Source organism: Ischnura elegans, chromosome 3 (assembly GCF_921293095.1).
Source record: "Ischnura elegans chromosome 3, ioIscEleg1.1, whole genome shotgun sequence".
Taxonomy (NCBI): Eukaryota; Metazoa; Arthropoda; class Insecta; order Odonata; family Coenagrionidae; genus Ischnura; species Ischnura elegans.
Window position 1 is genome coordinate 135,130,462 of NC_060248.1, and position 27,869 is coordinate 135,158,330.

The 27,869-nt window shown below is 37.4% G+C and overlaps 1 protein-coding gene across 3 annotated transcripts in view; it reads right to left on the minus strand.

The window, feature by feature from the left end:
• LOC124156618 (DNA topoisomerase 2-alpha) overlaps positions 1-27,869 on the minus strand; it is a 112,215-nt gene that overhangs the window by 75,958 nt on the left and 8,388 nt on the right. For all 3 annotated transcript variants that reach the window (XM_046531263.1, XM_046531265.1, XM_046531264.1), the window contains 6 exons: positions 18,201-18,440; positions 17,994-18,099; positions 17,275-17,465; positions 16,454-16,585; positions 8,203-8,413; positions 7,867-7,976 (listed from right to left, as the gene is read on the minus strand). In XM_046531263.1, coding sequence (XP_046387219.1) covers positions 7,867-7,976; positions 8,203-8,413; positions 16,454-16,585; positions 17,275-17,465; positions 17,994-18,099; positions 18,201-18,440 — 990 coding nt within the window. The remainder of the gene's footprint in view (positions 1-7,866; positions 7,977-8,202; positions 8,414-16,453; positions 16,586-17,274; positions 17,466-17,993; positions 18,100-18,200; positions 18,441-27,869) is intronic.

Genomic DNA, 27,869 nt, shown 5'->3' on the forward strand with positions numbered 1-27,869 from the left:
TTTTGAATTACGTGCACATCACTAATATCTCAATATAATAGAAGTATAATACCAATTGCCGAAATTCATTTTTACACACCTTTTGGGCTAATAGGTGATTCATGCAGCAGTTGACATCCAGAGGTGGGGATCCTTGAAGCGAGTCAGCTAAAAAAAAGTCAGCCGTCGAGAAAGGGGGACGCGTGAAAAAGGTTTCTTTTGTTCTCGAGTAACTTGATATTTTCTTTCGAAGCTAAGGTCTTCGTAATACGATCCATGCTCGAGCTGGGATCTTTTTTTATTTCGGAGAAGAGGAAAGCTTCATACGGGGAGAGGCGAGTGCTGAATGGAGGGGGATACCGGATCTTGGGAAATGCGATAATGTGACTATCCCACGGCACTCAGCTTCTCCCTATCGTATTTCAATCTCCTGTGGAAGATTCAAACTATGTGTCTGTCGTTATTAGCCATAAATAACACGTTGTAAACACTTCGTCTCATTTTCGTCAAACGATAAATGCGGGAAAATTATACGACGGGACCGCGATCTTCAAACGATAAATGCGGGAAAACTATACTTCGGGGAACGATATATGCGGGAAAAAATTACATTGTCCTTATGGAACTTAATTTGGGACCAAGAGCGGCGAACGATGAATGCGGGAAAACGATGAATGCGGGAACGATAAATCGGGGTTCCACTGTACTGAGTAATTATTATTGAAACATTATCAACCTGAAAACAAAATTCTGAAATAATTGGACTTGATCCATTCATACTGTAAGAGCAATTGAATGTTATCAATATAATTTTAATCCTATTTATATTGACAACTAATTAAATAGGATCGTAATAATTGACTATCAAAAATAACATTTTGCTGCCTCAACACATTATATGAATTAAAATTCAGTAGGCTTCAACAATCACATCCCGCCTTAAAAACCACATCGAAAATGTGAATTGAATCTTACGTAAAATGATCATAGCATTATTTCCATTTACTTTACAGTGAAAATAGGTATCGCTATTATTTGAAAACAAAAAGGGGCCCAAAGTATTTTGGACAATTATTTATAAAATATTGACATCCTTATAATTATCTGCTAATTAAGGATATGTGCCTATAATACTACAGGAGATATTTGATGAAATCGAAATATATTTTAATCAATATATCTTAACACTTAATCAATATGGGAATATGACATATACCAATAATATATTGCTGTTCATGTACACTGTATAAATTTAATTTCCGTAGCCACATTAGTGATACTGCTGTGTGCAACTATCAAGTTCATCATTTTATGGGCCAAAATTTTAACTACATTACCATTATTTGCAAGATTTAACGTTAATTTGATTGGGTAGCCTAATATTAACATTCAATGTTAGTTTCAGCCTTCATGGTTCCCACTCAAACTAAAATATAAAATTCACGGTTTTTTCCCAGGTCTTCACGGTCTAGATGTTGTCAAATTCACGGTTTTTTGATAAACCATTTAATGCAGAAATAATGATCGTATTACGATCATCGGCCGCAGGTAAACTAAAAATTTAACAAACGTGACAGACGCCGCGAATGCAAACGCAGCAATGAAAGTGCTATCTCTCCTGACGTCACATATCGTTCGCAAAATTCAGCTCCCACTAATGGATGTGAGCGGGAGAATGGAGGGACCAGGGTGCCAGGGAAACTCAGAAATGTCCGAGTTTTTGCCAGGCTTAAAGAACACTTTGGATACCAGACAGCTTTGGTACAGGCTTAAGGTCAATGTGTCATCACAGCACACGGACCAATAATTGCGCTTAGCATATACGCGTGCAGATAAATGAGTTAACAGTGTCTGCGCATGACTGAACTTGAAACATGATCGACACATCAATTTTTCTTTTGCTCTTCCAATCGTAGTTCTAAAATCAAGTTTGAGAGATTTTTAAGATTATATGACGAAATTCACGCCTTTTTCCAGGTTTTTTCACGGCAGACGAAATTCACGGCTTATGCACGGTTTTAAGGTTTACATGGTTGAGTGGGAACCCTGTTACAGCAAGAGTTTCAGTCCCTTGCTTTAATAAATAAAAAAGATATTGGGGGAAAATCGAATTTCAGGATTTTCGATATGATTTTTCTGGCTGGTTAATAGAAGAAGCGGAATATCCATCATTGCTAATTGTGACCTCTGTGATAAGGATTATATCCTTAAATTTTTGTTCATCTCGCAAAAGAGGAAACTTATAAAGAATGAATTGAGTATATTGTCATTTACTTTACATTGAAATTAATTATCGATATGAAGTGAAAACTATGGTTGCCATGGAGCCTTATATATAACTAAAAATTCATACTGCCGATCATGCCCTACCCTGGAAATTTTGGAAAGGTACAGTCAATAGCAAACGAGAAAATGAGACCTATCGATATAAATTCATATTGATATATTTTCGTGAGGAATCGTTACTCATCCAAATAATTTATACGTGGGCATAGACCTTTTCTGTCTTAGCAAATTGTTAAAATTTATATCCCCGTTACTATATAAATAAGTGAGAAAAAGGGCTCTATCGAAATGTGCATTGCAGGTGACTCCCGTAAAGTTATCACCGTGGCTAGTCCCGGTATACTTAAATTCGTCAAGAGAGAACACCCCTTGTGTTCAAAGTTCGGGCTTTACTCTCCGGCTGTGGCGCCATGCGCACGATTTGGACTTCTCGTCGCATAATATGCTCGGCAGTCCATACCACCATGTCCGGTATAGTCCACAAATTTCCACAGGGAAGAATGACGCCTCGGTAGCTTAACTGGCTAAAGCACTCGGCCGGAAATTGAGGGATCCGGGTTCGAATCCCGGTCAAGGCGAATGATTTTTTCTCTGTGGATTTTTCGCACTTTTTGATAATAATATTACTCTGAAAATTTCATTCATCTAGCTGGAACGGTTGCCAAGTAATTCAAAATTGTGTGATCCCAAAAAAATAGTGACAATGATTTTTCAAGTGCAGGATATTTTTTGGAATTTTATTATGAATTAACCAAGAGGGTTAAGGGGAAAGCAGGATAGATTGCTAGGGTGCGAAGTACCCTAACCCATTTTTTAAGGAGATTCCAAATTTTCACATGGCACATGTCTCACCACCGAATTCCGAGGTTGAAAATACTCCCACCTCGACAATGTAAAATCAAAACTCATTAATTCCTCGGAATTTGACATAGGAAAATTAAAAAATAGATAGCTAAAAAATCAACCAAAAAACCCTCTACCTTATATTTCAAGGAATTTGTCGTGCGATTGTGGCAAGTTGCTCAAAAAAATTCCTAAATTTTTCCCATAAGAAAAGCATTGGAACCCTTCAAAAAATCATAAAAAATACTAAATATCAACACATCGCAATGACAACCACACCAAAACTCTAGTTTAAGTCCAGGGAATATCATGTTCCTGAGACATTTACAAATACTAAATAAAATCAAACAAGTTTTAGTCCCATAAGGCTCCCATGTTAATTCAAGTTGATAACTTGAAAACTAATCGACATTTTAAACTTTTAAGATTTTTCCTCCTCCCCATGGATTTTTTTTTTACTTTTACACCAAATATCCACACCTATCATGATTTGGGCTGTGAGTTTTGATGAATCAGTCGGTAAGTGAGTCGAAACACAGCTTTATATTTATTAAATAAATAAAGTTCTTTCTGTAACCGCCAAGACTGGGACTGTGGTTTGTAACTTCATAATACAAAAACTTCATAATAACGTTTCTTTTACAATAGATTGGATTAGCCTTCTTGCCGGGATCAACGATTTGCTTCATAAAAATGAGAACATCATAATAGGGTTGTTCCTTTTAACAAGATTCTACCATGAAATTTTTAAACATTTTGTTAAACCAGTTCAAATCAGACCAACAGTGGGCTTGAATTCCATTTCTTTTCAAGGATAGTTTCTCAATATTTATGAACATTTTCATCATCTTTGCCTGCCTCTCGCATACACAGATTGCGAGTCTCGATCATATTTGGCTGATTAACTTATATTTTTATATTCTGCTTTTGATAAAAACTGACACACCGCAAAGTATGGATGGTCAGATCAGATACCTCGGATCCAAATATCTGCTGATATTGCCATCCATCAGATACTTTGGATCCAAATTCGCTGAAGGCATCTGATCTGGATCCGAAATTTTAAATTTATGCTTTAGTGAATGCAGCGTCCCACACGAGGGAGTGGAGAGAGTTCCGATCCTACCTTCCCATGTGCCGTAGTCTTGTCGTGTCCATGCTTGTGATACCCATGAACCATTTTGTCTTGTATGGGTTGCGCAACAGAATTAAAGTCGCGGAAATTTTCACGGCAAAATACAACAGGCACATATTGTGACTCTTACAAAGAGATTCAACAACCATCGGGAGAACCTCAACACCATAGGAATACCACCACGTCAAAAGTGACTACATTGCAGATTGAAATAAAAATACTCGACCCTTCATCACCCCATGCCTCTGATATTATTTCCTTTCTGAGAACACACAGTGCATGAGGATGTTTCAGAGTCTCTCTTTCCGAGCGGATCGGGAAACTTGATGCGGATTCTACGTCACTTACTAATGGCGAGACAATCCGTGCATTTCAGATTACTTCCTATCGACTCAAGGAAGGCTTTCCGATAGGATAGAAGTCGACTGGGCAAGAGGAGCCGGAAAGTCATTCTGGTTGCGAATGGTGATCTGCTATGATGATGTTTTTATTAATTAATTGGATCGAATAAAATAATACCACTTTATTTCATGAGTGCTATATTTGTGGATGTTCTGCTAGAGAAATATAAGTGTAAGTGAATTTAATTCTCATGTAAATTAGACGATAAATGCGCAGACTGTATCACTCCAGGCGCATGTTTGTTTGCATGTTATTTGGACGAGTAATTTGGCAAAAAGAACGTGAAACAAGTTGGAATGCATGCGTGGCGTAATGACTTACAAATATGTAGGTAGCATAAGGCATTGGAAATGTGTCCATGGGTTAGGAAGTACAACAACGTCTAGTTTGATATGATTGTGAGCGTGACTTGGCATCGTAGCTACATTAAAATTAGACGTGGTTATGTACCTAATTCAGTTGATTCCATAGTGTACATCCTAAATATTCGTTTTAATATGAAGTATTAGTTCAAGCATAACAGGAATAGCCACAGTAAAAACTATATTGAGACACCCTCACACCATCCTGCCAGCTTTACACTACGAACCGATGGTTATGAGTTCGAAACCTGATCGAGGATATTATGATTTTTCACTGTTGCATTTTCGCACAGTGAAATATAGTTTAGAATATATATTAAGTGGTGCAACAATAGTAACCATTTGTCATTTTTGTACCAAATAAAATGGTATTATAAAAATAACCGAGTACGAGCAAAACAGATAACAATCTAACAACATTATATTTCATTATTTTAACCTCCATAACTCATGCCATTGATAATAATGGACACCATTCAACCTAATTTAATCACTGTATTTCCTTCCAGTGTACCTCCACTTCTACAGAAAATTTGTAAGATGTTTACAGCATATCATGAAGGCCATAACATTATTGAAGAAGGTCATTTTTCTATTGAAATGAGATACGCAATGAAAATATGACAATTTGGTTAATCCATTGAGTAAGTAAACCATAAGTTGTTGAAAAAAGGATGGATTTTGCGACTACCTGTATGTTAGTTCTTATGAAACACGACTTTAACAATCAACCGCTCTCAGGAGAATGAAAGAACTAACCCATTTACAATTTACCTTCATATACCTTCTGCCTCTCTATTGTGTCTAAGTGTGACACCTGGCAGGAGGTTGTTTTCGCTGCTCACTTGTCTCTTCAAAATTGTGACATTTCACAGCTTCCTTCCTTAGGATAACTATTGATGTCATACCAAAAGCGGAACGCTTTCCAATAGTATTTGTGAAATGCACGGAAGACTAACGTAGGATAGGTTCCCGATTGACTCGGACTGAATCTGTTTCCGATGCCGCCAATCCCATGAAACTCTGAAACACCCGCCATAAAACAATATCTTTGAAGGAAAACATCAAGTTACATGAAAACAATGTAAGCGTGTTTCATCCCTACCCCATCTCACCCACAGACCTTTTTCATCTTACCTGCTTCAATTCTCTATTTCTGGAGAACTAATGCTAGGTAACTTACTAGACCCGAAGATGTCTAGATATTTTTCGGTGATTGGATGACGTGAACGAGATTTAAAAAAGAATTAGATCAAATGCATCACATTTATAGCATAATTAGATTTTTCTAAGCTCAAACTGATTGAAACAAAGTTTTCATATACCAACATTTAGCATTGTCCACACAGCACAATTTTCGAAGAAACAGGCGAGGCATCAGAATTATCAAACAAGAAGATACGGCCTGGAAACGCCAACTGTATGCATCAAATAGGTTGCCCGGCTTTGCTTTGATTTGTCGTTAACTCCCTCATTTGAAGGCTCACTGCTTGAAAGATGGTGGGAGTGCGCTCCTTCCCCTCCACCTCTCCTTTACACGCTTCTGCCTCCCATCCCTTCCTCTCTCTCAGCGGTCGTCTCATTCTGTTCCTGCAACTCGTGGCACATGATGCTAATGCCATTCTAAACATTGTTCATTGTGTTGCAGATTGCGCAGTTGCAATTTAATTTAATGATATACCGATAAAAATGTCTTACATTGTGTAGAAACATTTTTATTAACATAAAGAGAACCATGTGCATGCACTGTGACGTGAAACTATTGCGAGGAGGTGCTAAATCCACCTCACCGCAACAGAAGCATTTGCGGGTGAAACACAAGTAGGTATGCGATGAGAAAGAGAAAAAATTCGGGGGAAACTTGTGTGAGGAATATTAAAAGTCAGTCAATGGTTTATACCAAGATTGGAAGCTATATTAATTTCAAACCCAAGTGTGACAGTTTAGATCCCGAGCGTTTAAAGATTTTCTCGTTTTTAAAAAACTAATTTGAAAGCTTACAAAAATGATTTTTAATCTGTAAAAATATTAGTATGAGTATGTTAATCTAAAAAGCATTCCTTTGAAAAAGCATTCCATACGTGCCCAGAATAAACTTGAATATTTCCTTCGGTTTAATAGGAGGAATTTGAAAATGCATTTGGATCCAAAAATATCAGAAGATCCGGCTAAAATTAAGGATCCGATCCGGATTGATCTTTTTTTATATATACATAAGGTAGGATCACATTATGGAGGTCGGTCTAAGAGATCTTTTCATGTTGTGTCTGCTGCTCCATAAATCACTGATCAGAATTTATCAAGGTGAGCAATGCTTGGTGTAAAGTTATCCAACATTAAAAGACACTATCCTTGACACTAACTGACGATAACCTACACAAAATGCATAAAAACATAAGAGCTACGATGCAAAAGTGAAAGCCATGAGAAGTATTACTATAAACCTTAATAAATAGGTATAGAAAGAAAAACTCCGGCATGATGCCATTTTTTGAGTCGTAGTCATTAAATTTCATGGTAGCGTCAGGTGCTTCAAAGATTGAGCACAAGGCATACATGGGTTAAACATGACTATGATAACTAAGGTATTTTTCATGGATTATATGACACAAAAAATCAGTTTTAACTTATGCAACAAGTTCCATGATTATCTAGATATTATTTTCTGTTTATTAAAAAGTACTTCTCTAATGACAATAAGAAAACTAGAATTCAAATCAAGACTTTACAGCAGCATTTGATTTCAAGCTCTAAGAAAAGAATATGAACAACATAGATCAAAATCTTAAACATAAACAACCAAGAAATGTGTTTCATAATGCATGATAGAATGATGACTTTATGGCTGCATATACATACCATTATGATTGAATGATCATCTTGAGGACCACCATGTTTGAAAAGAACACGATGCCGAGCCATATCGTTAAAGTATTCACGTGCTTCATTTGCTGTCGAGGTTCCCAAACCTAGAAGAAAACAAGATTTATCATGGAAATGCAATGAAAAGAAAATAATCCCCTGAATTGTTATTGATAGATGATCACCCTTAAATAATGGCATTAACCTACAAAAGATGTTGAAATGAACTACTAATAGATATATGTAATACAAAAGAGGAAGATTTCACTCAAGAAATATTTTAATTTTAAAACGAATTTCCTAATTGACAAATTGCAAGGCTAAAACACATACCTTTGTAGTACTTTATCTTGTATGTGTACCAATTTTCGGTGTCCTTTTTCCAGTCCTCAAATTCAGGCAATGAGTAGAAACGCATTGAATTGTTACCCTTTGTAGCTTTGACGATAGGAGTGATGAATTCCTCCAAAAAAGGCAGTTTCAAAAGTGATGGCCAATTATGGTGAATAAAGTTTATCAGAAGTCCCTTGATGTGAGAGCCATCCTGAGACAGATAACAATGCAATACAATAAGAATATCCCTTCCACTTCAACAATAAAAGCACATAATTATGAATATTAACACTCATACTGCTTCCTTGCAGAATGCCAAATTTAGTATTAATAACAATAAAAAACTTCAATGCCAATGAAGGCAATCAGCGAAGTCAAATCATAGAAGTAATCTATATAATAAAAATGAATTGCACGACCTTAGTCTCACTAAAACTCGAGAACGGCTGGACCGATTTGGCTAATTTTGGTTTTAAAATATTCTTATATGTCCAAGGAAGGTTTATGCGGCGAGAATATGATGACGCAGGGCCCATGAGGCCCTGGAATGAACACTGACTCATTTCCATAAGAAATACATGTTAAGTTCATTATTGATACCTGCAGAACTTTTTTCTTTTACACATTTAAATTAGTAATTATGGTCGCATACAGTTGAAACATATACCATTGGAAATAAAAATAATCACAAATTCTTATTCTTGCAATCGATTTTAGTTTTCCACATGCTATACGATGAATTTTGGAAAAACATTCATAAAACGGCTGAAATTTTAGCATTTTCGGCTTACTATCCCCTTGACGACCGCCAGAATTGTTGATGTAGTTTGGCATCTTTTTCTGAGTTAATTCACAAAATAAATGCTTTTATTTAGTCTTTCAGAAGTTCAATTGTCATTATTTATTCACATATTTAGTGTGCGAAAACATTCTTCACTTACTTAAGACTAATTTCATTACTAATGGCCAATTGTTTATGTTAAGGGAGTCATTCATTTCTGTAATTTGGCATAATATTTAACGCTAAGTGTGCAAGCACTTTCTTCTCTTTGATTATTTATGATTCTAATGAGATGACAGCCAAACTTAGGTCGTTAAATTCAATCAAATGTGGGACAAGCTAATTTAACCATACTGATGACTAGTGAGAGACAGATAATAATAATAATAGTGAATGTATTGGTATGGCAGAATTGCTTTCTGATGTGACTGGAAGTGAAGCTGATGGGCTTACAATGCCGAGAGTTCGAGAACATCAAATACGACAACAGCGAGAACGACACAATGAAATCAATGGAGTGATACGCAGTGCACCTGTGATCCTGGAACGAATAGCATTCAACTACAACCGGGTTGTTCATTTTTCTGCCGATAAATCAGTAGCAGTTGGGGAAATAAAAATAAATTGTCAATATTGAAAGGCATAAAGATACAGCGGTGAATCTACTTGATTATGTTGAGCTGGTGGAAAAATAAAATTAACGCAATTGGTGCCACCACCAGATCCATTACGCTCATTAGTTTCTGGAACGGGAAATGATTCTAAACTCTTATTATCCAACATTCAAAATTCGTCATCTTTGTATATTTAAACACTGAAAAAATGAAAAATATAGTTTATAGGAAAGTATTAAATTGATGCACTGTATCGTAACTGTATTGTATTTAATGGAAATGAAGATATTATATTCATTTGAATTGAAATGAAGTTTTATTTGACCCTTTTACTTCCACCGGGCCGATATCTTGGCCCTCCCTGGTTGAGCGAAAACTGCCAGGGTCCGATTTATCGGCCTGACCTATTTCACTTTATTTTTTCGTGATTGTGGCCTTTTCAGTGGCTGTAATTTAGGTAAACCCCCATAAACTAAATATGGTTATAAGATATAAATATATATTAACTATAAGGAAAAAATCTAGGTGTATTAAATAAAGTTATGTAGATGAAAAATTTTAAAATCCGAAATGCTGCGAATTCCAGGAAATAGCCTTGGCAGTCTATGCACATCCCACCCGAAATGGGCTGGCAGCAAAAGGGTTAATAATTAATAATTAATAAGTGGCCTTTAATAGTGATAGGCCACAATCGGTACTGACCAAAAAAAATGTAGGTACAGTAGAACCTCGCTTTTACGCCCCCGCATTTTACGTTTTCCCGCAATTTGCGACATTTTCGTCAAGTCCCGATGATTTAAGTATCTTTACAATGTTAAGTCTTCCCCGCATTTACGCTGACGAAATTTCAAATGACCCGCTATTTACGCCAGGCCGCCAAAGGGAACATGGCGGATAGCGCACCGTAATCAAGAAGAAAGAGTTTTAGAGATCGGAGCCTGGGATAACCTTTTTTCAAGAAGGTTCTAAATATAGGAAAGGAAGTTGTATTTACAACCTCCTTGCCTTTTTGGCATACCTGTCACCAGCGCCACTATCATTAATACGGCCTCTTTGAAATACTACAACAATTCCTTCTTCATCTGTTTCTGACCACTATCGCGGGCATTGAGTTTACATGAGTACTTATGATCGTGGGATTTCCTGGAGATAGGTTTTTTGCGATGTTTAAATTTCATTCCATTTGTTGGTTGTAAATATTGCAGGTTTTCCACTTCACTTGTAAGCATCGTAGTGACGAATATAGACGCTATGTTTATATTCGTGGTCGTTCTCGTGATGATCCACGCAATGGGTGTTCTCCTTCGCGTACATTATTACCAAGTTTTTCGATCAATTTTAAAGTCGTTTTCATCGTAATATCTTTTTCTCTGCTCTTTTTGTGACAGCGTCAATAAACGCAAATCAAATACGGAATGGCCCAGAAACGAGAGAGGAAAACTTTTTCAATAGGAGATAAAATTAAAATTTTGGGAAGAGTTGACTCACATATAGGCTCACGCGTTTCCCTTGCCAAAGAGCTTGGGATTCCAGTGTCCACGTTAAACACTGTTGTTAAAACTCGCAAAAAGATAGAAACCGGTGCAGTGGAATGCAGACCCAGTGCAAAGAGGCGAAAATATGTTAAGTACTCGAAATATGATAGACTAGAAGAAATTTTAAAAGAATGGTTTCAGTACACTAGGTCCTCGAACATACTCATCAGCGGAATTATTCGAAAGGAAAATGCTCAGCATATGGCTATGGGGCTGGGAATTGAAGACTTCAAGGCTTCAAATGGATGGTTAAGCGGGTTTAAGACTAGGCATAATGTTGTGTACAAAACAATTTGTGATGAGTCCAATAGTATTGATCCCCTAACAGTGGCACAGTGGAAGAAACATTGTTTAAGTGAGCATATAGAAGGGTATGCTCCAAAAGGCATTTTCAATTTAGATGAGATGGGCCCTTTTTTCAATACACTTCCCTGTAAGACTTTAGAGGTGAATCTTATCCTAGTGGAAAGCATAGCAAAGCTCGTTTAACAGTATTGTTAGGTGCTAATGCTAATGGTAGTGAAAAGTTAAGGCCATTTGTTATTGGAAAGTCCAAAATCCCAGATGTTTTAAAAATATCAAGACATATCCCACAACCTATGCCGCTAATACCAAAGCTTGGATGACATTACATTTCTTTCTGGAACAAATGCAGGCTCTAGATGCCAATATGGGTGGACAAAACCGAAAAATTATACAGTAAAACCTCTTTACATCGTAATGGAGGGGACCAAAATTTGGGCAATTTGATGTATGGAGGTTCACTATAGAGAGGTTTTTGTGATCGGCACCATTTTATTAATAAACCATAATATTAATATATTTAAACATATATGCGTGCATTAGTGAACATATATTTACAATTTAAGGATTACACAAAGGTAAAAGTAACTTGTTCAAGAGGGCTTTTTAGGAAAGAAATTAGTTATTGGGATTGCTTAAACCTTTTTTAAAATCTCTTTCGATATAATGTTTTCAATTCTATTGAATACAATCATATTATGATCGCATTCCTCCATGCTTAATAAAAACCATTCAATTACGTTCAATGAATCCTCAACCTCTTTTTTTGGTGGGAACTGTAACTGATTCCTCATTACCAACATCTTCCTCTAAATCCATCTCTTCCTGTATCCTGCAATATATGTACATCTCCTTCACCCATATCTTCCAACTCATGTGGGGAAGATATGAATAAATCATTATCAACATTTACAAAGTCTTCAAATGTTGAATTTGTGTCAACTATTTTGTTGATTTTATCGTACTCTGTAGGTTCATTCTCAAATATCTCACTTTCCTCCTGTTTGCTACCACCCGTAATCCCAGCCTTGGTGAAGCATTTCTCATAAATTGAAGATATTAATTCCTTCCACGAAAGGCACAGCCTGTGCATGGTCTGAAGGATGTTCCATGAGCACTTTCAATGTCGTTTTCACTATTCACTCTCCATAAAAAATAAATCACTAGCTGTTTTCGATAATGCCTTTTGACCAAAGAATTAATTCCCTGGTCTAAGGGTTGTAATTTACTAGTAGTGTTTGGAGGGAAGTACACAACTTCTATATTTCTTAACATAATTCCTTCATCCTCTTATTTCACTGCCCACATTTTTTATTTGTGCAGCCTAGATATAGTTTCTTCTGTTTTTCCTCGGTTGTTTAAAATAGATGTCAGGGTGAATGATGGTATTCCAAAGGTCACTGCTACATCTTTCTTCTGCCTGCCCTCGTCGATGGCTCGGAAAATTCCTCGGAATGTGGTAATGTCAAGCAGCCGCCTTGTTTTATTTGTCGAATCCATCATCAGCTTATAATTAATTAAGTAATTTTCGTATGTTTTCATATTTTATGGCAAATAATTGAAAATACTCCTAATAATATATTTTAGAAAATTGATTTATCATTCTTATAACGTATGCCTTGTTAAAGATTACAAAAAATAAATAAACACGTGACTATTGCAAAAAAATAAACAAGAAATTGAGCGTGATTTTTAAAATTTCGTCGAATTCCCTTTCTCTAAAATACAATGCTCGTAGAGTTCTGTAGAAAAACTCTGTCGAGGGCACAAAGAAATGTTAGGTTGGCAAAACGACGTGATTTCCCAGTGAGAATGCTGGGCGAACTACTTCAGGTTGCGGCGGCGACGGTAAAAAATTTAATTGCCCTACCGCGTATCAGCTAATTAGCTGTCTCCTTCACCTAACACTGTCGCGCATGGATTGATGTTCGTTCAGTATTGCTAGAAATTGACATCCCGGACTCCCGATGGAAGAGTCAGATTTCGCGGCATAAATACGCAGGCAAGACATATGACTGTCGCTAAGCGCAATAACTTTTAAACTACGATCGTTCCCGAAAGCATCGAAAAAAATTACCAAGGCGGTAGTAAGAAAGTGCTACACCGGGAAATGTGGGAATAAAATAATTGCGAAACTGTATTTGATTTATTTCAAGTCGCGGAAAATTCATGAAATATTTTCATTTTAGAAGCGGAAGTAGCAATGCGGTCGAGTAATTCTGTCTCCATGGATGGATGTGAAGTTAGTTGAAATACTTCCGTCAGTAAGTGATTATAGGCTGCGCTGGTCGCCTCTTTTATTAATAGAACATAGTATGTAGGCACTTACAAGAAAATACAGCCATCAGTAAAAGAAAGCGAGTGCTATCGCGCGATTTTGAGCATGATTCGAGAGAAAGCAATGCGTTCTGTCGTCATTTACTGTCACTTGAAATGATTAGGATAGTTCATTGCCTTTTTCTTATTTACTGTTAGGTATGCTCTCATATGGAACAAAATGGCAAAAGTAATGGTTAACGTGAAAATTACAGTATAGTAAAGGTGTAAAAGAAAAGAATAAGCATGAAACATTTATCGCTGAAAATGTCATTCCATGTTCGTTATCGCGGCTGCATTAATGGTCTTTAGTTGTCTCAGTATGAAATGCGGAGGTAGTTAGGCCGTCTCGGGGATGTCTCGTTGCTATGATATATAGAGGTTTTACGATATAAAGAGGTTCACTATAGAGAGGTTTGCCTATGAATTTACATGTAAATCTGACGGGACCAGAGGGTTGGTACGATGTATAGAGGTTTACGATGTAAAGAGGTTCACTACATAGAGGTTTTACTGTAGTATTTTTAGACCAATGCCCAACCCACCCAAAAAATATGAATTTGAGGAATATAAAACTGGTGTTCTTCCCACCAAATTGTACCAGCCAATTACAGCCATTAGATTTAGGGATAATCCATGTATTCAAATCCAACTACCGCAGGATTCTAGTGAGAAAAGCAATTAATCTTATAGACAGTGGGAGGAACCCTAACAGCTTCAAAGTAACAGTTTTAGATGCACTACACTATGTAGCACGATCATGGAAAGAAGTTGATGAGGGAGAAATCGCAAATTGTTTAAAAAAGCTGATGAAGAACACTTAAAAGACTGATCTATGAAATCAGAAATTATGGTCTTAAAATCTGAACAGAAAATATGATCTACCTCACTGAGAGTTCAGTAGGTACTAATAAAGAATTTTTCGTTATCACAATTAAAGGTTTTATTCTTACTATCCATATAGAACATGATTCATATGAAAAATAGAACATTTAACTATATTTAAAGGGGTTGTTTTTCATTAAATTTTGCCTAACCTCGATTTTACACTTTCCCGCAATTTACACTTTTTTTCCTTGTCCCCATCAAAAGTGTAAAAGAGGGGTTTGACTGTACGTACTTATTAGCCGAAATAATTACCTGTAACACTACGGCTAGATAAACATGATTGAAAGATGGGACAAAAATAATATGATTTGACTTCCATAGATATTTTAGAACCAAAATTAGCCAAATTGTTTAGCCGTTTCCGAGTTTTAGCGAAAAGAAGTAATTGCCATTGATTTATCTATACATACATAGATATGAAGGTGTTAAGAAGTTCATAGGGTAATCTAGTTATTAAATAAATACATGCATCAATTGAAATCATAAAAAAATAATTCAAGCACTGTGAATAAAATCCATTTACCATGCTGACCACATGTTACACTAATGCAAAATCTTTGCAGCCAAAAAACTTCAAAATTACAGATGGATTTAGATCCAACTAGAATGATCACGTGGAGTGGCATTGCATGCACGCCAATCTGGCCTTTTTCAAATGAGGTTAAAATTGACTATTAACATTCGTCTAAACTGGGATTTCAAAAACCAAATAATTTGTACACTATGAATACACAAAATGGTGGGTAACGAATCACAATGAATGCCTTTAGTTTTCTTTGATGAAGGAAACTACCCTATTGAATACACTGAATTGGATGGGCCTTTATAGTATATAGATGCGGCATGGATATTGAAGAAAGAACCATAATTGATGCTCTTGGGCACAGTGCATGATGAGAACTCAAGCATAATGCAATGATTATGACGTAGCGTAGTGTATATCCACCTAAATGATGATACTTACCCGTGGTACTTCATAATCAAATTCATTTCATAACTGCCAGGACTGAGGTTCATTACTTTGCAGTAACAAAAATTTTGTAATACAATTTCTTTTACTATAGATTGGATTAGCCTTTTCATTGGAACCAACAATTTCCTTCGTAATAACGTTGTTCGTACTGTTGAGAGTCGACTGCAGTCTAAAGCATCATTTGTAGATTCCTTCCTTCTAAAACCAAACTGCTTTTTGTTTAACTTACTACTCTTTGCAAAATATTTGGGCAGTTAGATGTACATTAAAGTTTCTTATATATTAGCAAACACAAAGACCAGAGAGATTGAATAGCCTACTGCTTTATTGTTAATGTATTACAACGACAAGAGATAGCGATGACAGTGTTCTATCATGGTGGGCATCTACGGGATAACTATTGCAAGAGAATCTGCAAGGCAACGCAAAAGGAAACCAATAATTTGCCCAAGCAGAACTTAAATTTGCTGTGTAAAAATAACACTGCTTAATCAAAACAATAGAACAACATGCAACTCATGAATTCAAGACAGCACTTCAGTATACATAATTACGAATTTTAATGGTTTTTACTTGATCATATTATATAGAAAATAATCCATCAGTCAAACAACAATTTATACAATATGTTAGCGGATGCAGGAATATTGTTAAAATGATGACAGCAAATAACAGCATGAATAACTGGCAGCAGCTGAACAACATAATTATTATTTAACAACTGGATCATGAAGCAATCTCACCAGAAATCAACAACACACAATCAGCATACACATGCATCACTAGCTTTATTAATGAAATTTAATGAAACATAATTAACCATTGGTTTAATCTCACTCACCTGATCCTGATCAGTCATGATCATCAATCTTCCATACCTCAGGGTCTTCATATCATCTATTGTGTTATAAACTTTCTTGTACTGAAGCCCCATGATTTTAGTTATGTGATCTATTTCCTGATTATCAACAAGCTAGGAAGCAAAAAGAGAAACAAATGAGAAATTTACAAATCTAGGTTTCCAAAACAACAAATCGATACAGCCTTTTATAATAAGATTGAAAATTCATAGCAACACACGAGTATAAACTTAAATTTAATTCCATGATATTACATCCGGCAAGATGGTTATTCAGGCAAGAGATCAGCGAAACTCAAAGAGCGGCAGCATTTTTCAGCAGCTGATTTGTAGAATAACCATATATTAACAACCACAACTTTGAACCTTCCCCATATACTATGCCATAGCAAACAAATTTTACTGAGAGGTGATTTGAATTTTTTGCTTTATTTTTCAGGTAGCTAGTGATACCTGATTTTTAAATTCCCAGACTTTTCTCTGAAAATTCACCAATTTCCTAGAAAAACCACTAAAAGGTCACCTATTAATGGAATATTTTTTTTCAGCTCTTCATTTTTGATTGGCTTAGAAAATATTAAAAACTGCAACAACTCTATGCTGTAGCCATGCAAATAATACAGGGCAAACATTTGGCATTGATAGAACATTATTTATTGTGTTAAAAAAAATCCAGGGGAAGCAAAGTTTTCCTCAAACCTCCCTCGTGATTCACGGTTTATTCGAATTCTCCATTGATCTCGCTCAACTTAAAATATCCCTGCTCACACAGGTCAAGCTATCACAAATAATTTCTTCCCTACCTGTTTGTGAGTGGCTTCACGGACATTGAGCAATTTACCCCTGAGAGGAAAAACTCCATATTTATCTCTACCCACGACAGCCAGTCCAGTGACAGCCACAGTTTTGGCTGAATCTCCCTCGGTGAGAATCAACGTGCAGTCGAGAGAATTCCTTGAACCAGCATCATTGGCATCTTCCAGCTTTGGAATTCCTGCGATAAAAATTGTAAAAGGATTCTGCCAACAGGGTATGCAACATTGCATTGCATTAAAATGTTGCGTACACTGAACCACCTTGGGGGCACCCGGGCCTCCAACTACCAGCCTAGAGGAGGCGAGTTCAAATCCTGCCTGGGTCCACCATCCAGGACATGGATTGTTAAAAACAAGTGAATTGTAAGAAAGGACTAAATAGTCTTAAATTCACTTGAAATAAAGACGGCATTATTATTATTATTATAACCACCACATTGGACTGAAAACCAACCACAGAACCTAGTAGATTAGCTGCCGTACAGTATCTTGTAGCACTACAGGATCCTGTGCTTGGCACATATTGTGACAAAATTGTGCTACGTGGTCGACATGTCACATGATTACTGTATGCAATGAAAAAGCAGCATCCGACACCTCAGATCCCATGTCTCGCCAGATCGAAGCACAGAAGTCAATGTACTATTTCAACACATACATTTAAAAATATGCCGTTTATAAAAAGGTAAAATTAAAAATAATCCTACCTTTCAATTTGTTCTGCTTCTTGCCACTACATTTGGTTTTAAGCTGAATCTCAGCTTTGGTCTTTGCCCACATTAAAATAGACTCTATGATCCCGGATTTCGCAATCTACATTAGGAAAGTCAAGCAAAAAAGGATTGAAGATACATATTAAAATGGCACATTATCTTTACACAAAGACAGAATTACTTAGGTGCAGCACAACTTACACTGTTCAGAAACTTGTCAGAAAGTTTGCATTTCGAGCCAAAGTTCTTAACTTGCAGAGTCATAGTTTCCTTTGTTTGGGAATCGAATGTTGGATTAACAATCAGGCAGTTCACAAACACCCAAAGGTGATTCCGTATTTGATGTTGTTTCAATTGAAAACCTCCCTTGTTTTTCTTTTTGACAACTTCCATCAGGTGTTTGATAATCATTTCAGTTATGTAGTCCACATGACGGCCACCCTAAAAATATCAATGTACACATCATTAGCCCCTTAAATTTCAAGCCTTGTTTCAAACTGCATCCTAGAAAACCTGTTCTCTGACCACATGGTCAATAAATCACCTGATTGGGCTTTTGGGACAGAAACACTGACATTTCAACTTCAAGGGAAAAATGAGTTAATCACTTTAAGGCTAAATTCCAATCTCAGAACTTCATCGGCATTCATTCCAGTTTTACTCGAATGCCGAAGCAAAACCTTTCCACATTCTCCAAGGTCCCAGAAAAACAATTGAACAATAGGGCCAGAACTGAGAGCACTACTTTCAGAAGCTGAGCGAGCAACCTCGATTCGAAAATAACAAACCCCTAACATTGAGGGCTCATTCATACCAGCCTCACCCCAAACAAAATACAGCAGAACTTGTTTAGAATGTTTCTGAAGGGACCACAAAAAATGAACGTACAAACCAGGAAAACATGCTAACGAGGAAAGAAAACAGAGTGGAACCCTGATCTAACATTCTTGCATTGATCGTTTTCCCACATTCATCATTTGCCACTCCTGGTCCCAAATAAAGTTCCATACAAATAATGTAATTTTTTTAGGCATCTATCGTTCCCCTAAGTATCGTTTTCCCGCATTAATTGTTTGAAGATCACGGTCCCGACGCATAATTTTCCCTCATTCATCGCTTGACGAAAATGAGATCCCAGACACTACAAGGTGTCCACATGACATTCAGAAGTCTCTCATGGACATCCTTTGGATGTCTATTGGATGCCATTTAAATGACATCCTGTGAAGGTCACTACAGGAGCATCCATTGGATGTCATTCAATTGTCATCCTATTAAGGTCACTACTGGGACATCCACATGGAAGCCATAGAATCTCTCAAGTCATCGGTCCCGAGTTTTCAGATTCCTAGGCTGAACAATCACCCGTGATCTACAAATATCAATCAATCGACTACAATTCATTTCGTCGGAAATCAATTACCAACTACACATGATGTCGCCGGTAACATGTTACCGGTGTTATGTGTACTGTGCCCCGCATACAGTTGTAGTTATCTGCATTGAGGTATGAATGAATGATCATCTGACGGTGCGGTGTTTTGTTTGCATTTTGTGGAATTCTCAAAGTTCCCAGTTTCTGGAGGTCAACTGCAGAATGAATCACCTATTAGCCCAAAAGGTGTCAAAAAATGAATTTCGACCATTGGTATTATTCTTTTATTATATTGATATATAAGTAATGTGCATGTAATTAAATAAGAATGATACCAAACACGATTTATTTCTAACATTATTTAAGCAGTTTAAGCAAGGAAAAAGTTGGAATAAAACGATGGTGATGTCTGGTGAATCTCAATATCCTCGCAGCTGAGCTTCTCGGAAGTTGATGCAGCATTTTTTTTTTAAAACAGGACATCAGGTTACAATATACAGTGAGTCCTCGTTCTACGTCACCCCATTTAACGTCATTTCGCGATAACGTCACGAAAATTTTGAGACAGTCATTCGTTTATCGCACCTTTGCTTCGCGATAACGTCAGGTCTGGTCAGGTCTTTTAAATTTCGCGCGAGACAAAATGCGAAGCGGCGGGCGTTGCAGGTTGTTCGTTTTGTGGGCGCTAATACAGTCAATCTAAACGAAGTGTAAAACGGTGTGTTTATTGTCAATTTCGATTACGTTTATAGCAAATTTTCTGCAAAATGAATTCTTAGGTAGGTGCGCAAATGTTAAGTGCGTAAATGTCAAGTAAAGTTTTAGCAAATTTTACTTGACATAACGGTTTTCTGGAACCTGAAAAGTGATTTCTAGGAATTTTTCCGGGTAGAACTCGGAGTATATGTCGTCACTTTTTCGCCGTGTTCTCAATAATCTTGGTTCCTGTAACTGCGACGATGTTTCAGCGATGATGATGCCCTGGCGATGATGCCCAGGTGACCACCATAGCGAAGCCAAAAAAACAAACGCGGGAAGATACAAAAATGGAGAAGGATGTACGTCGCTGCTGGTGTTGCCGTCAATGAAGACAGGGACTCGTGTTTATGCCATAGTTTGGCATTCCCATCGTAAGAAATGGCCCAAATATGATACGCTAAAATTTTTTCGCGTAGGAATTGTGAGGTCTAGGAGCCAATATTCACTTTTTACATTGTTTCTTATGGGATATTGTGCTTCGATTAACGTCATTTCGTTTATCGTCACATTTTTCAGGAACGGTAAGTGACGTTAAACGAGGACTCACTGTACGAGTTATGCTACTGGTGTCACTTGCAAGAGTTACTAACGAAATGATATCTTCTCAGAATATTTTGTTTCTTCCTACTAGCAATCCAAATTCAACTGCTCATCTGGCGCTACGCTAATTAGAAATGAGTGGGTAAGTTGCCTTCTCTATAGGACAAAAAACTTCATGGCACAGGCATATGGTCATGCTCCACCCTCTGCAGTATGCTCTTAGTAAGTGGTACGCGATAGCATCAGTTCCAAACTTGACCTCATATGAGTGGTTCCTTGCTTTCCAAGATGGGTTGACTTCAAACTAGCTAGTGTTTTCTGTGTGGGTTTAATAAAGTCAATCAATCAATCAACGACATCAAGGTTAACTCTGGCTGCCTTACCTCGCACACATCTGTAAAATACCGTATAAGCGTGTGTAGGAGGCGCACACGTGAAAGAGGCGCACCCCTATTTTGAGCATCGAAGCCACGAAGAAAAAAAATTTGTGGCATTTTTTTATACTATCGCGCGGTGTTGCAGACGTATATTCGATAACTGTCGAAATTCCAGGCGTACTGGCATTTCGACAGTAATCGAACTTTCCTCTTTCAGTATTAATTGAAAGAGGAAATTTTGATAACTGCGGCGGTAATAGCGGCCGGCATAAGAGGGAGTAGAAAGAGTTCAGATCCTCTCTTCGCATACGCCGTTGCTCTTCGATGCTTGTCCTATTCACGAACAATTTTGTTTAAATGCTCTCGCAGGAGTATTGCAATAGAATTGCAGCCGTGGAAAATTTTACGGCAATATACGACAGGCACATAGCATGAACCTTCCCAAGAGCTTGGACAACAATCGGGGCAATCTCGGCGCCGTAGGATAATAACTGCATCGCAGATTTAATGGAGCCACATTTGGCCCTCCATCAGCCAATGCCTCTGCCGTTTTTTTCCTTTCCAAGACCCCACAGGAAAATAGGAAAACATCAAGTTACAGGGGAACAATGGAAACGTGTTTCATCCCTACCCCGTCTCACCAACTGACCTTGACCAATCTCCCAGTTTAACCCATTGGCTTAAAGAGACGGCGATTCGCCGGCCTACGGGACTTTGCCGTAAACTAAAGAGCCGGCGATTCGCCGGTTGAATGCAGCGCTGTCTTTCAACACGCCTAATTAATTAACGGAATAAAAGATTTGGATGAAATCTTAACATTTGTATCACAGAAACATTGTTCTTTAGGTCAAATGCATTTGCAGCTATCATTTTACGGTATTTTTACTCTTTACCTCGAAATGTATAACTGCCATTTTTTAGGGGTGCGTTTTTCCACCAGTTATCTTTACTCACAGATGAAGGCCTACCCGTTGCCTTTCATAGGCACTTATTATTCACTGTTTATGCAATTGTTTTCAAAGTGATTACCTTTAGTACTTATCGGAGGCAATTTTTTGACTGTCTATTCATCTCTGCTGACGATAAGAAGGACGCATAAACGAGACCACTTCGTTTTCGTGGACTCAGACGCACCCATTGAAATGACTGAAATTTGGCTTTGTGCGTTCATGACATGATCGACAGACGGCTGTAATGATATTACTTTGTAATGTCTAGTTATCAATTTCACGATTCACTTAGTATTATTGCCTTGCAAGTGAGCAGTTCATTTCGGATTATGAACCTCTCTTTCTCCCGCAGATGGCCGCAGAGGCCCGTCTCCCTTTCAAAATCAGCTATCGGTTTACTATCAATGCTGACGTAGTGTTGTGTTTCACTTCCCCTGCAGGTGCCTAACCTGATCCTTATACAGGTGTTTTATTTCTTTATACTTTGCTGACAATTGTGTTTTGATATCGGATTCATGTCTCTGGCAATATAATACGCAGTTATTTGATAACCTTCTTTTCTGGGTTGAAAATTGGTGAGAAGCAATTACTTTGTTATCGTTCGCTTTTTTATCAATTTGCTTCTTACTCAGACCTTTGTTGCTCACGTTACACTATCAGAACTAATCACATTGTAAGACATTCTTCTCTTCTCAACAGCTATATAAACCCTGGGTTTGGCATTCAGATGGTCAGTTCGGAAGCACGTAAGGCTTTATTTCGTCGGTGTTTGTGCTCCTTGCGAAAATGGCAAGCAGAAAAATGAATTACTGTGAGAGTACCGATATCGAGAATGCTCTGTTTGAGAGTAATAGTATAGGTAGTGGTGATGAAGATTCGTCCGATGAGCGGGGGAGCACCAATGAAACCGCGGACTGTGAGACAGGTAGCGAGGACTCTAGTGAAGAAGAGGTTGAGCGTCAACCAGTAAAGAAAAAAAGTAAAGGAAGACAGCTGAATGTGGAATACATGTAATAACCTCGTGAAAAAGTTTAATTTTTGTGGTGCACCTCGCATGAACTCGAGAGTGCTTCGGCATTTTCCGGAAAATGCCAATGAACGGGATTATTTTTTACGCTTTTTTGCAACCTGACTTTTGGGAGTTGATCTGCCAACAGACCACCAGATTTGCTGAAACTTTTTTGAATGCAGCGATGAATCGCAGCGGTAGTTTGATGGGCGAATGGTTTCCAACCACTGATGAAGAATTACGAGCATATTTTGCATTGTGTGTTTTGATGGCACAGGCGAAGAAAAATAAAATTCAAAAGTATTGGAGTCCGCGAGCGGTCACTGAAACTCCTTTCTTCGGTAAAGTAATGCCCTATCGACGCTTTCTATTGCTGTCTAAATTTTTGCATTTCACTGATAATTCAACTCTCGATGAAAATGACAGGCTAAGAAAGATTTCTCCCATCATTCAGTACGTGAACAAAAAATTTCAGTCTATATATTGCCCTTCACAAAATCTTGCTGTCGATGAAAGCCTTATGAAGTTTCGCGGCAGAATTAGTTTTAGAAGTATAACCCCAACAAGAGAGATAGATTTTGGATAAAGTTTTACAACATTTGTGAAAGTTCCTCAGGATATTGTCTCCAGTTTGAAATATAGCGAAAGTCGGTGGGAGTGTGAGCAGTGCTGTGTTGCTCTTCAAATACCCAAATGCTTCAAGGATTTTCATACCAAAAAACCATGAAGATAACGAAATTTACATTAAATAGTATTAGATTATATTATTGTTCAGAGTACCTACCAACCAGAAATATACATTTAACATTAAATACGAATAAAAACAAAGTATGATGGCAACTTTTACTCAAGGAACAGATAAGTCAAAATTTTTTTTACAGATTTCCTGAAATGAATTCAACGTTTGATTGTTTCCATATAAGTGATTTGATCACTGTTAAAAAGAAATATATATAAAAACACACATACCACTATTACTTTTTCCAATTTTACCTTCGAAATTTCACTTTGTTGCATTATTACAACAATTGTTGTAAAAAGTTACAATTTTGCTATTGTTAATAATATCGCTTTGTAAATTCAAAAGTCTTGTAACAAAAAATTAAATAAAGTTTAAAATTGTTTCATTGTAGTTGAGTGAAATTTTCAAGTAAATAGCAACATTATATGCGTAGATAAAAAATATTATTCATTTAAAGAATTTGGCTGAAATAAATCGTAATCCTCGGTAAGGGAAACGCTCAAAAAATACTAAGCCAATGGGTTAAGGAGGCCAAATGCTTGGTGAATCATGTTCTGAGCCCGAAGATATCTCGATAGCTTTCAATAATTGTATGACACGCACGAGGTTCAAAAAAAGAAAGAGATCTACCGCGATGCATATCTGACAGAATTTAAGTTTTTTTTAGCTCTAATTGTTTGACACAAAGATTTATAGTTACAACAAGGCTACTGATATTCAAAATAGTCCAAACAGCACAATTTCGGAAGAAACAAGCGTAGCATAAGCGCATTCAAACAAGACGAGACGGACTGGAAACTTTAGGCAACGCAAACTGCGTATATGACATTGCTGCGCCTTCGCCCCTTCGCTTTGAAGGCAACGACGTCACATGCAAGATCGGACGTGTTCTTCCCGTGCTCCTTCACTCATAGCCTCGTAGCTTGAAATACGGAGGGGAGGGAGCGCTCCTTCCCCTGGACCCCTCCTTCCGCGCTCTTCACTTATAAGCATTTCTGATTTCTTCCATCCACAATTTAGTCCAACAATGAACACAATCGTTCGAATTTTTTTAAAGCGCAGGTTTTGATACCAATATAATTTTCAGTTGCAATAATTCTCGTATTAGCGTCTGAAGATGATTTTTGGAAAATCAGGTCCTCAGCGTAATAGAAATTACTCGGCAAGATAGATAGTGACTATTAACCAGGTATGTCCTTCAAAACTGCGCGTTTCTCTACGCTTGATAAGTGATTACTAAATGCAGTATAAATGCCGCGGGATGCCCACTCGTGGCAGTAAATTTAGTGCGCCCTCCAGAGCGAAAAACCCTGCGCGACCTTCCATGTTCACCTCTGGGGTACCGACGTGACGGCGCGATGCTTACAAGAAAAGAAAACAGGGGCATTTTAAAAATACGTCACTAAGGGAGAAACTCCCCTGCCTGCCGCTTATTTTTGACCAGGGTTTTACATGACTGACTCACACTGAAAACCAAGGCCACTCAGTACCCTTTAGACTTGCGACCGGCGAAGGGGAGGGGGGGAAAATAAGAAGTTTGTGTAAGAGGCGCACCCTCATTTTCGGCTGCAATTTCTGGGAAAAAAGGTGCGCCTCTTACACGTGCTTATACGGCAATCCATGTGTCTCCTTTTAAAACCTTTAAACCTCCCTTTAAATCAATCCAGCCATTGTAGGAATGGAAATTTTCAATGCCCATTTTCACAACCAGCATTGCCTTTTCTTTAATAATAAAACCATTGAACAGCACATTCGAACTTCCTGCTTGTTTGCACCATTTAAGATGAACATCTTCCAATTCTGGAAATTTCCCATCAAGAACGCGCTTTCACTTTTTGTCACACTGACAGGACTTTTTCGTGGTTCCATACAATCGTACCTAATCCTTTTACTGCCACCGGGCCGATATCTCGGCCCTCCCGGGTTGAGGGAAAACTGTCAGGAGCCGATTTATCGACCCAACTTATTTGACTTTTTTTCGTGATTGTGGACTTTTCAATGGCTCTAATTTAAGTAAACCCCCTTAATCTATCTATGGTTATAAGATATGAATATACATATCTTAATTAGTGGGAAAAAATTTAGATGCATTAAATAAAATTAAGCAGCTGAAAACTTTTAAAATCTGAAATGTTGCAAATTCCAGAAATTGGCAGTCAACGCATATCCCGCCCGAAATGGGCAGGAAGTAAAGGGGTTAATGTGGATGCAGGAATGTTTAATCTTCGTGCTAATTCCACTCACTTTACAAGTGGATTTCGGTCCACTGCCTCGAGAATTTCAATCTATTCTAAAGTTGTAATCTGCTTCACTATTCCCTTTCTCTCCATTTCAATTGTAATTTAACTGCCCTCGCTATGGTAACTCGTGCAATAGCAACAACTGCCCACTCGCAAAATTTGTGCAGAGTGTGGCACTCCAAAGGCAACAGAAGGTGAGGAGCTTGGGGTGGGGAAAATTGGGGCTTTTCATTAGCTGCAGTTTTGCATGGTCAGACATTCCCGAAAAATGGCCTTTAACTATTCATCACGTCACAAGAATTGAGAAATATATTTGGATAAATCACGGTCAAAGAAAGAGAGATGTGGAATGAATGTAAGAATGTCAATAGCTGATAATAATAAATTAAATCATGAATTCGTCAGTTTTGAAAGTTTTTTCGAGGTTTTCACGGTCTACATGTCTTCATTTTCACGGTCCGTTAATGAGCCATTTTAGTCACAAAGATCACGTAACAATTACCAGCCGCATGTCAACTAAAACTTCAACAAATGCGACAGAAGGCATGCAAATGCAGCTATAAAAGTGCTATCCCTCATGGCGTCACCAGGGTGACCACTCTACCTAAATAATGAAATTCACGGTTTTTTCCAGGTTTTCACGTTTTTTTCCAAGTTTTCACGGTTTTTTCAGGTTTTCACGGTCTCAATGTCATCAAATTCATGGTCCGTTTATATGTGAAAAATAGGAAAATCACAAGCCTTGTATTAACTAAAAATTAACGTACTCGACATACGCCATACGTACGAGACATATAATGTAAACGCAGCAATGAAAATTGATACCTGTTATGACGTCAACCTTTTGGAAAATTCAGGGCCAACTTAAGGCCCAACCCAACCGCACTCTTGCCCGGATGCCGAATACCATGGCCTCCTTTAATATGCGAATGACCTTAGGACCTTCTTCCGTCTGAACACCGGAAGTCCTTTTTTAATTCCTCGCGCCTTCGAGAGATAGTTTTTTGCGCATGTTATTACCGAACAGTAACCAAGTTTCCCTTACCCAATCTTTCTGAGATCGCCGAAAATATTTATTAAAATTGTTTGTAGAATGTAATAAATCAAAAAATCAATTTCATATAATTACAGTGGGACCTTGATCTATCGTTTTTCAGGGGGATGGACGAAAAAAACAATGAATGCGGGAAAATGATCGATGCGGGAATGTTTGGACAGGTTGCCTACGTCCCAGGAAACACAGGATTTTGGCGGGTAATTATGATATTTGTTAAAGGATTCAAAGAAGATTTTAGCCAATTACAGGAATACTAGTACTTTATCGAGTCACTTAGGTCATATTGTTGATTCGAATAATATCTCTTTGAAATATCCTGCCACGTAAATAGCCATGAAATTTTTTGTTCTAAAGAGAAGGCAACTTACACATTCTTTTCTAATTATCGTAGCGCCAGATGAGTAGATGAATCCGGATTGTTAGTAGGGAGAAAAAAATATCTTGACAAGATATCCCTTCCTCAGTAACTCTTACAACTGAGACTTATAGTATAACTCATAAATTGATAACTGATAATAACATGATATCCTGTTTTCGGAAAAATGCCACATCAACTGCCGAGAAGCTCAACTACGAGGATATCCAGTTTCGCCAGAAATCATCAATGTATTTTTCCAACTATTTTCTTGTTTTAAATGCTTAAATAACGTTAGAAATACGTCGTGTTTGGTCTCATTCTTTTTAGAATTACGTGCACTTTACCAATATTTCAATCTAATAAAAGTACAGTAGAATCCTGATTTAAGGTTTTTCAGGGGGGACAAAATTTAAAACACTAAATGCGGAAAAACACTAAATGAGGACCTGCCATTTTTTTCAGG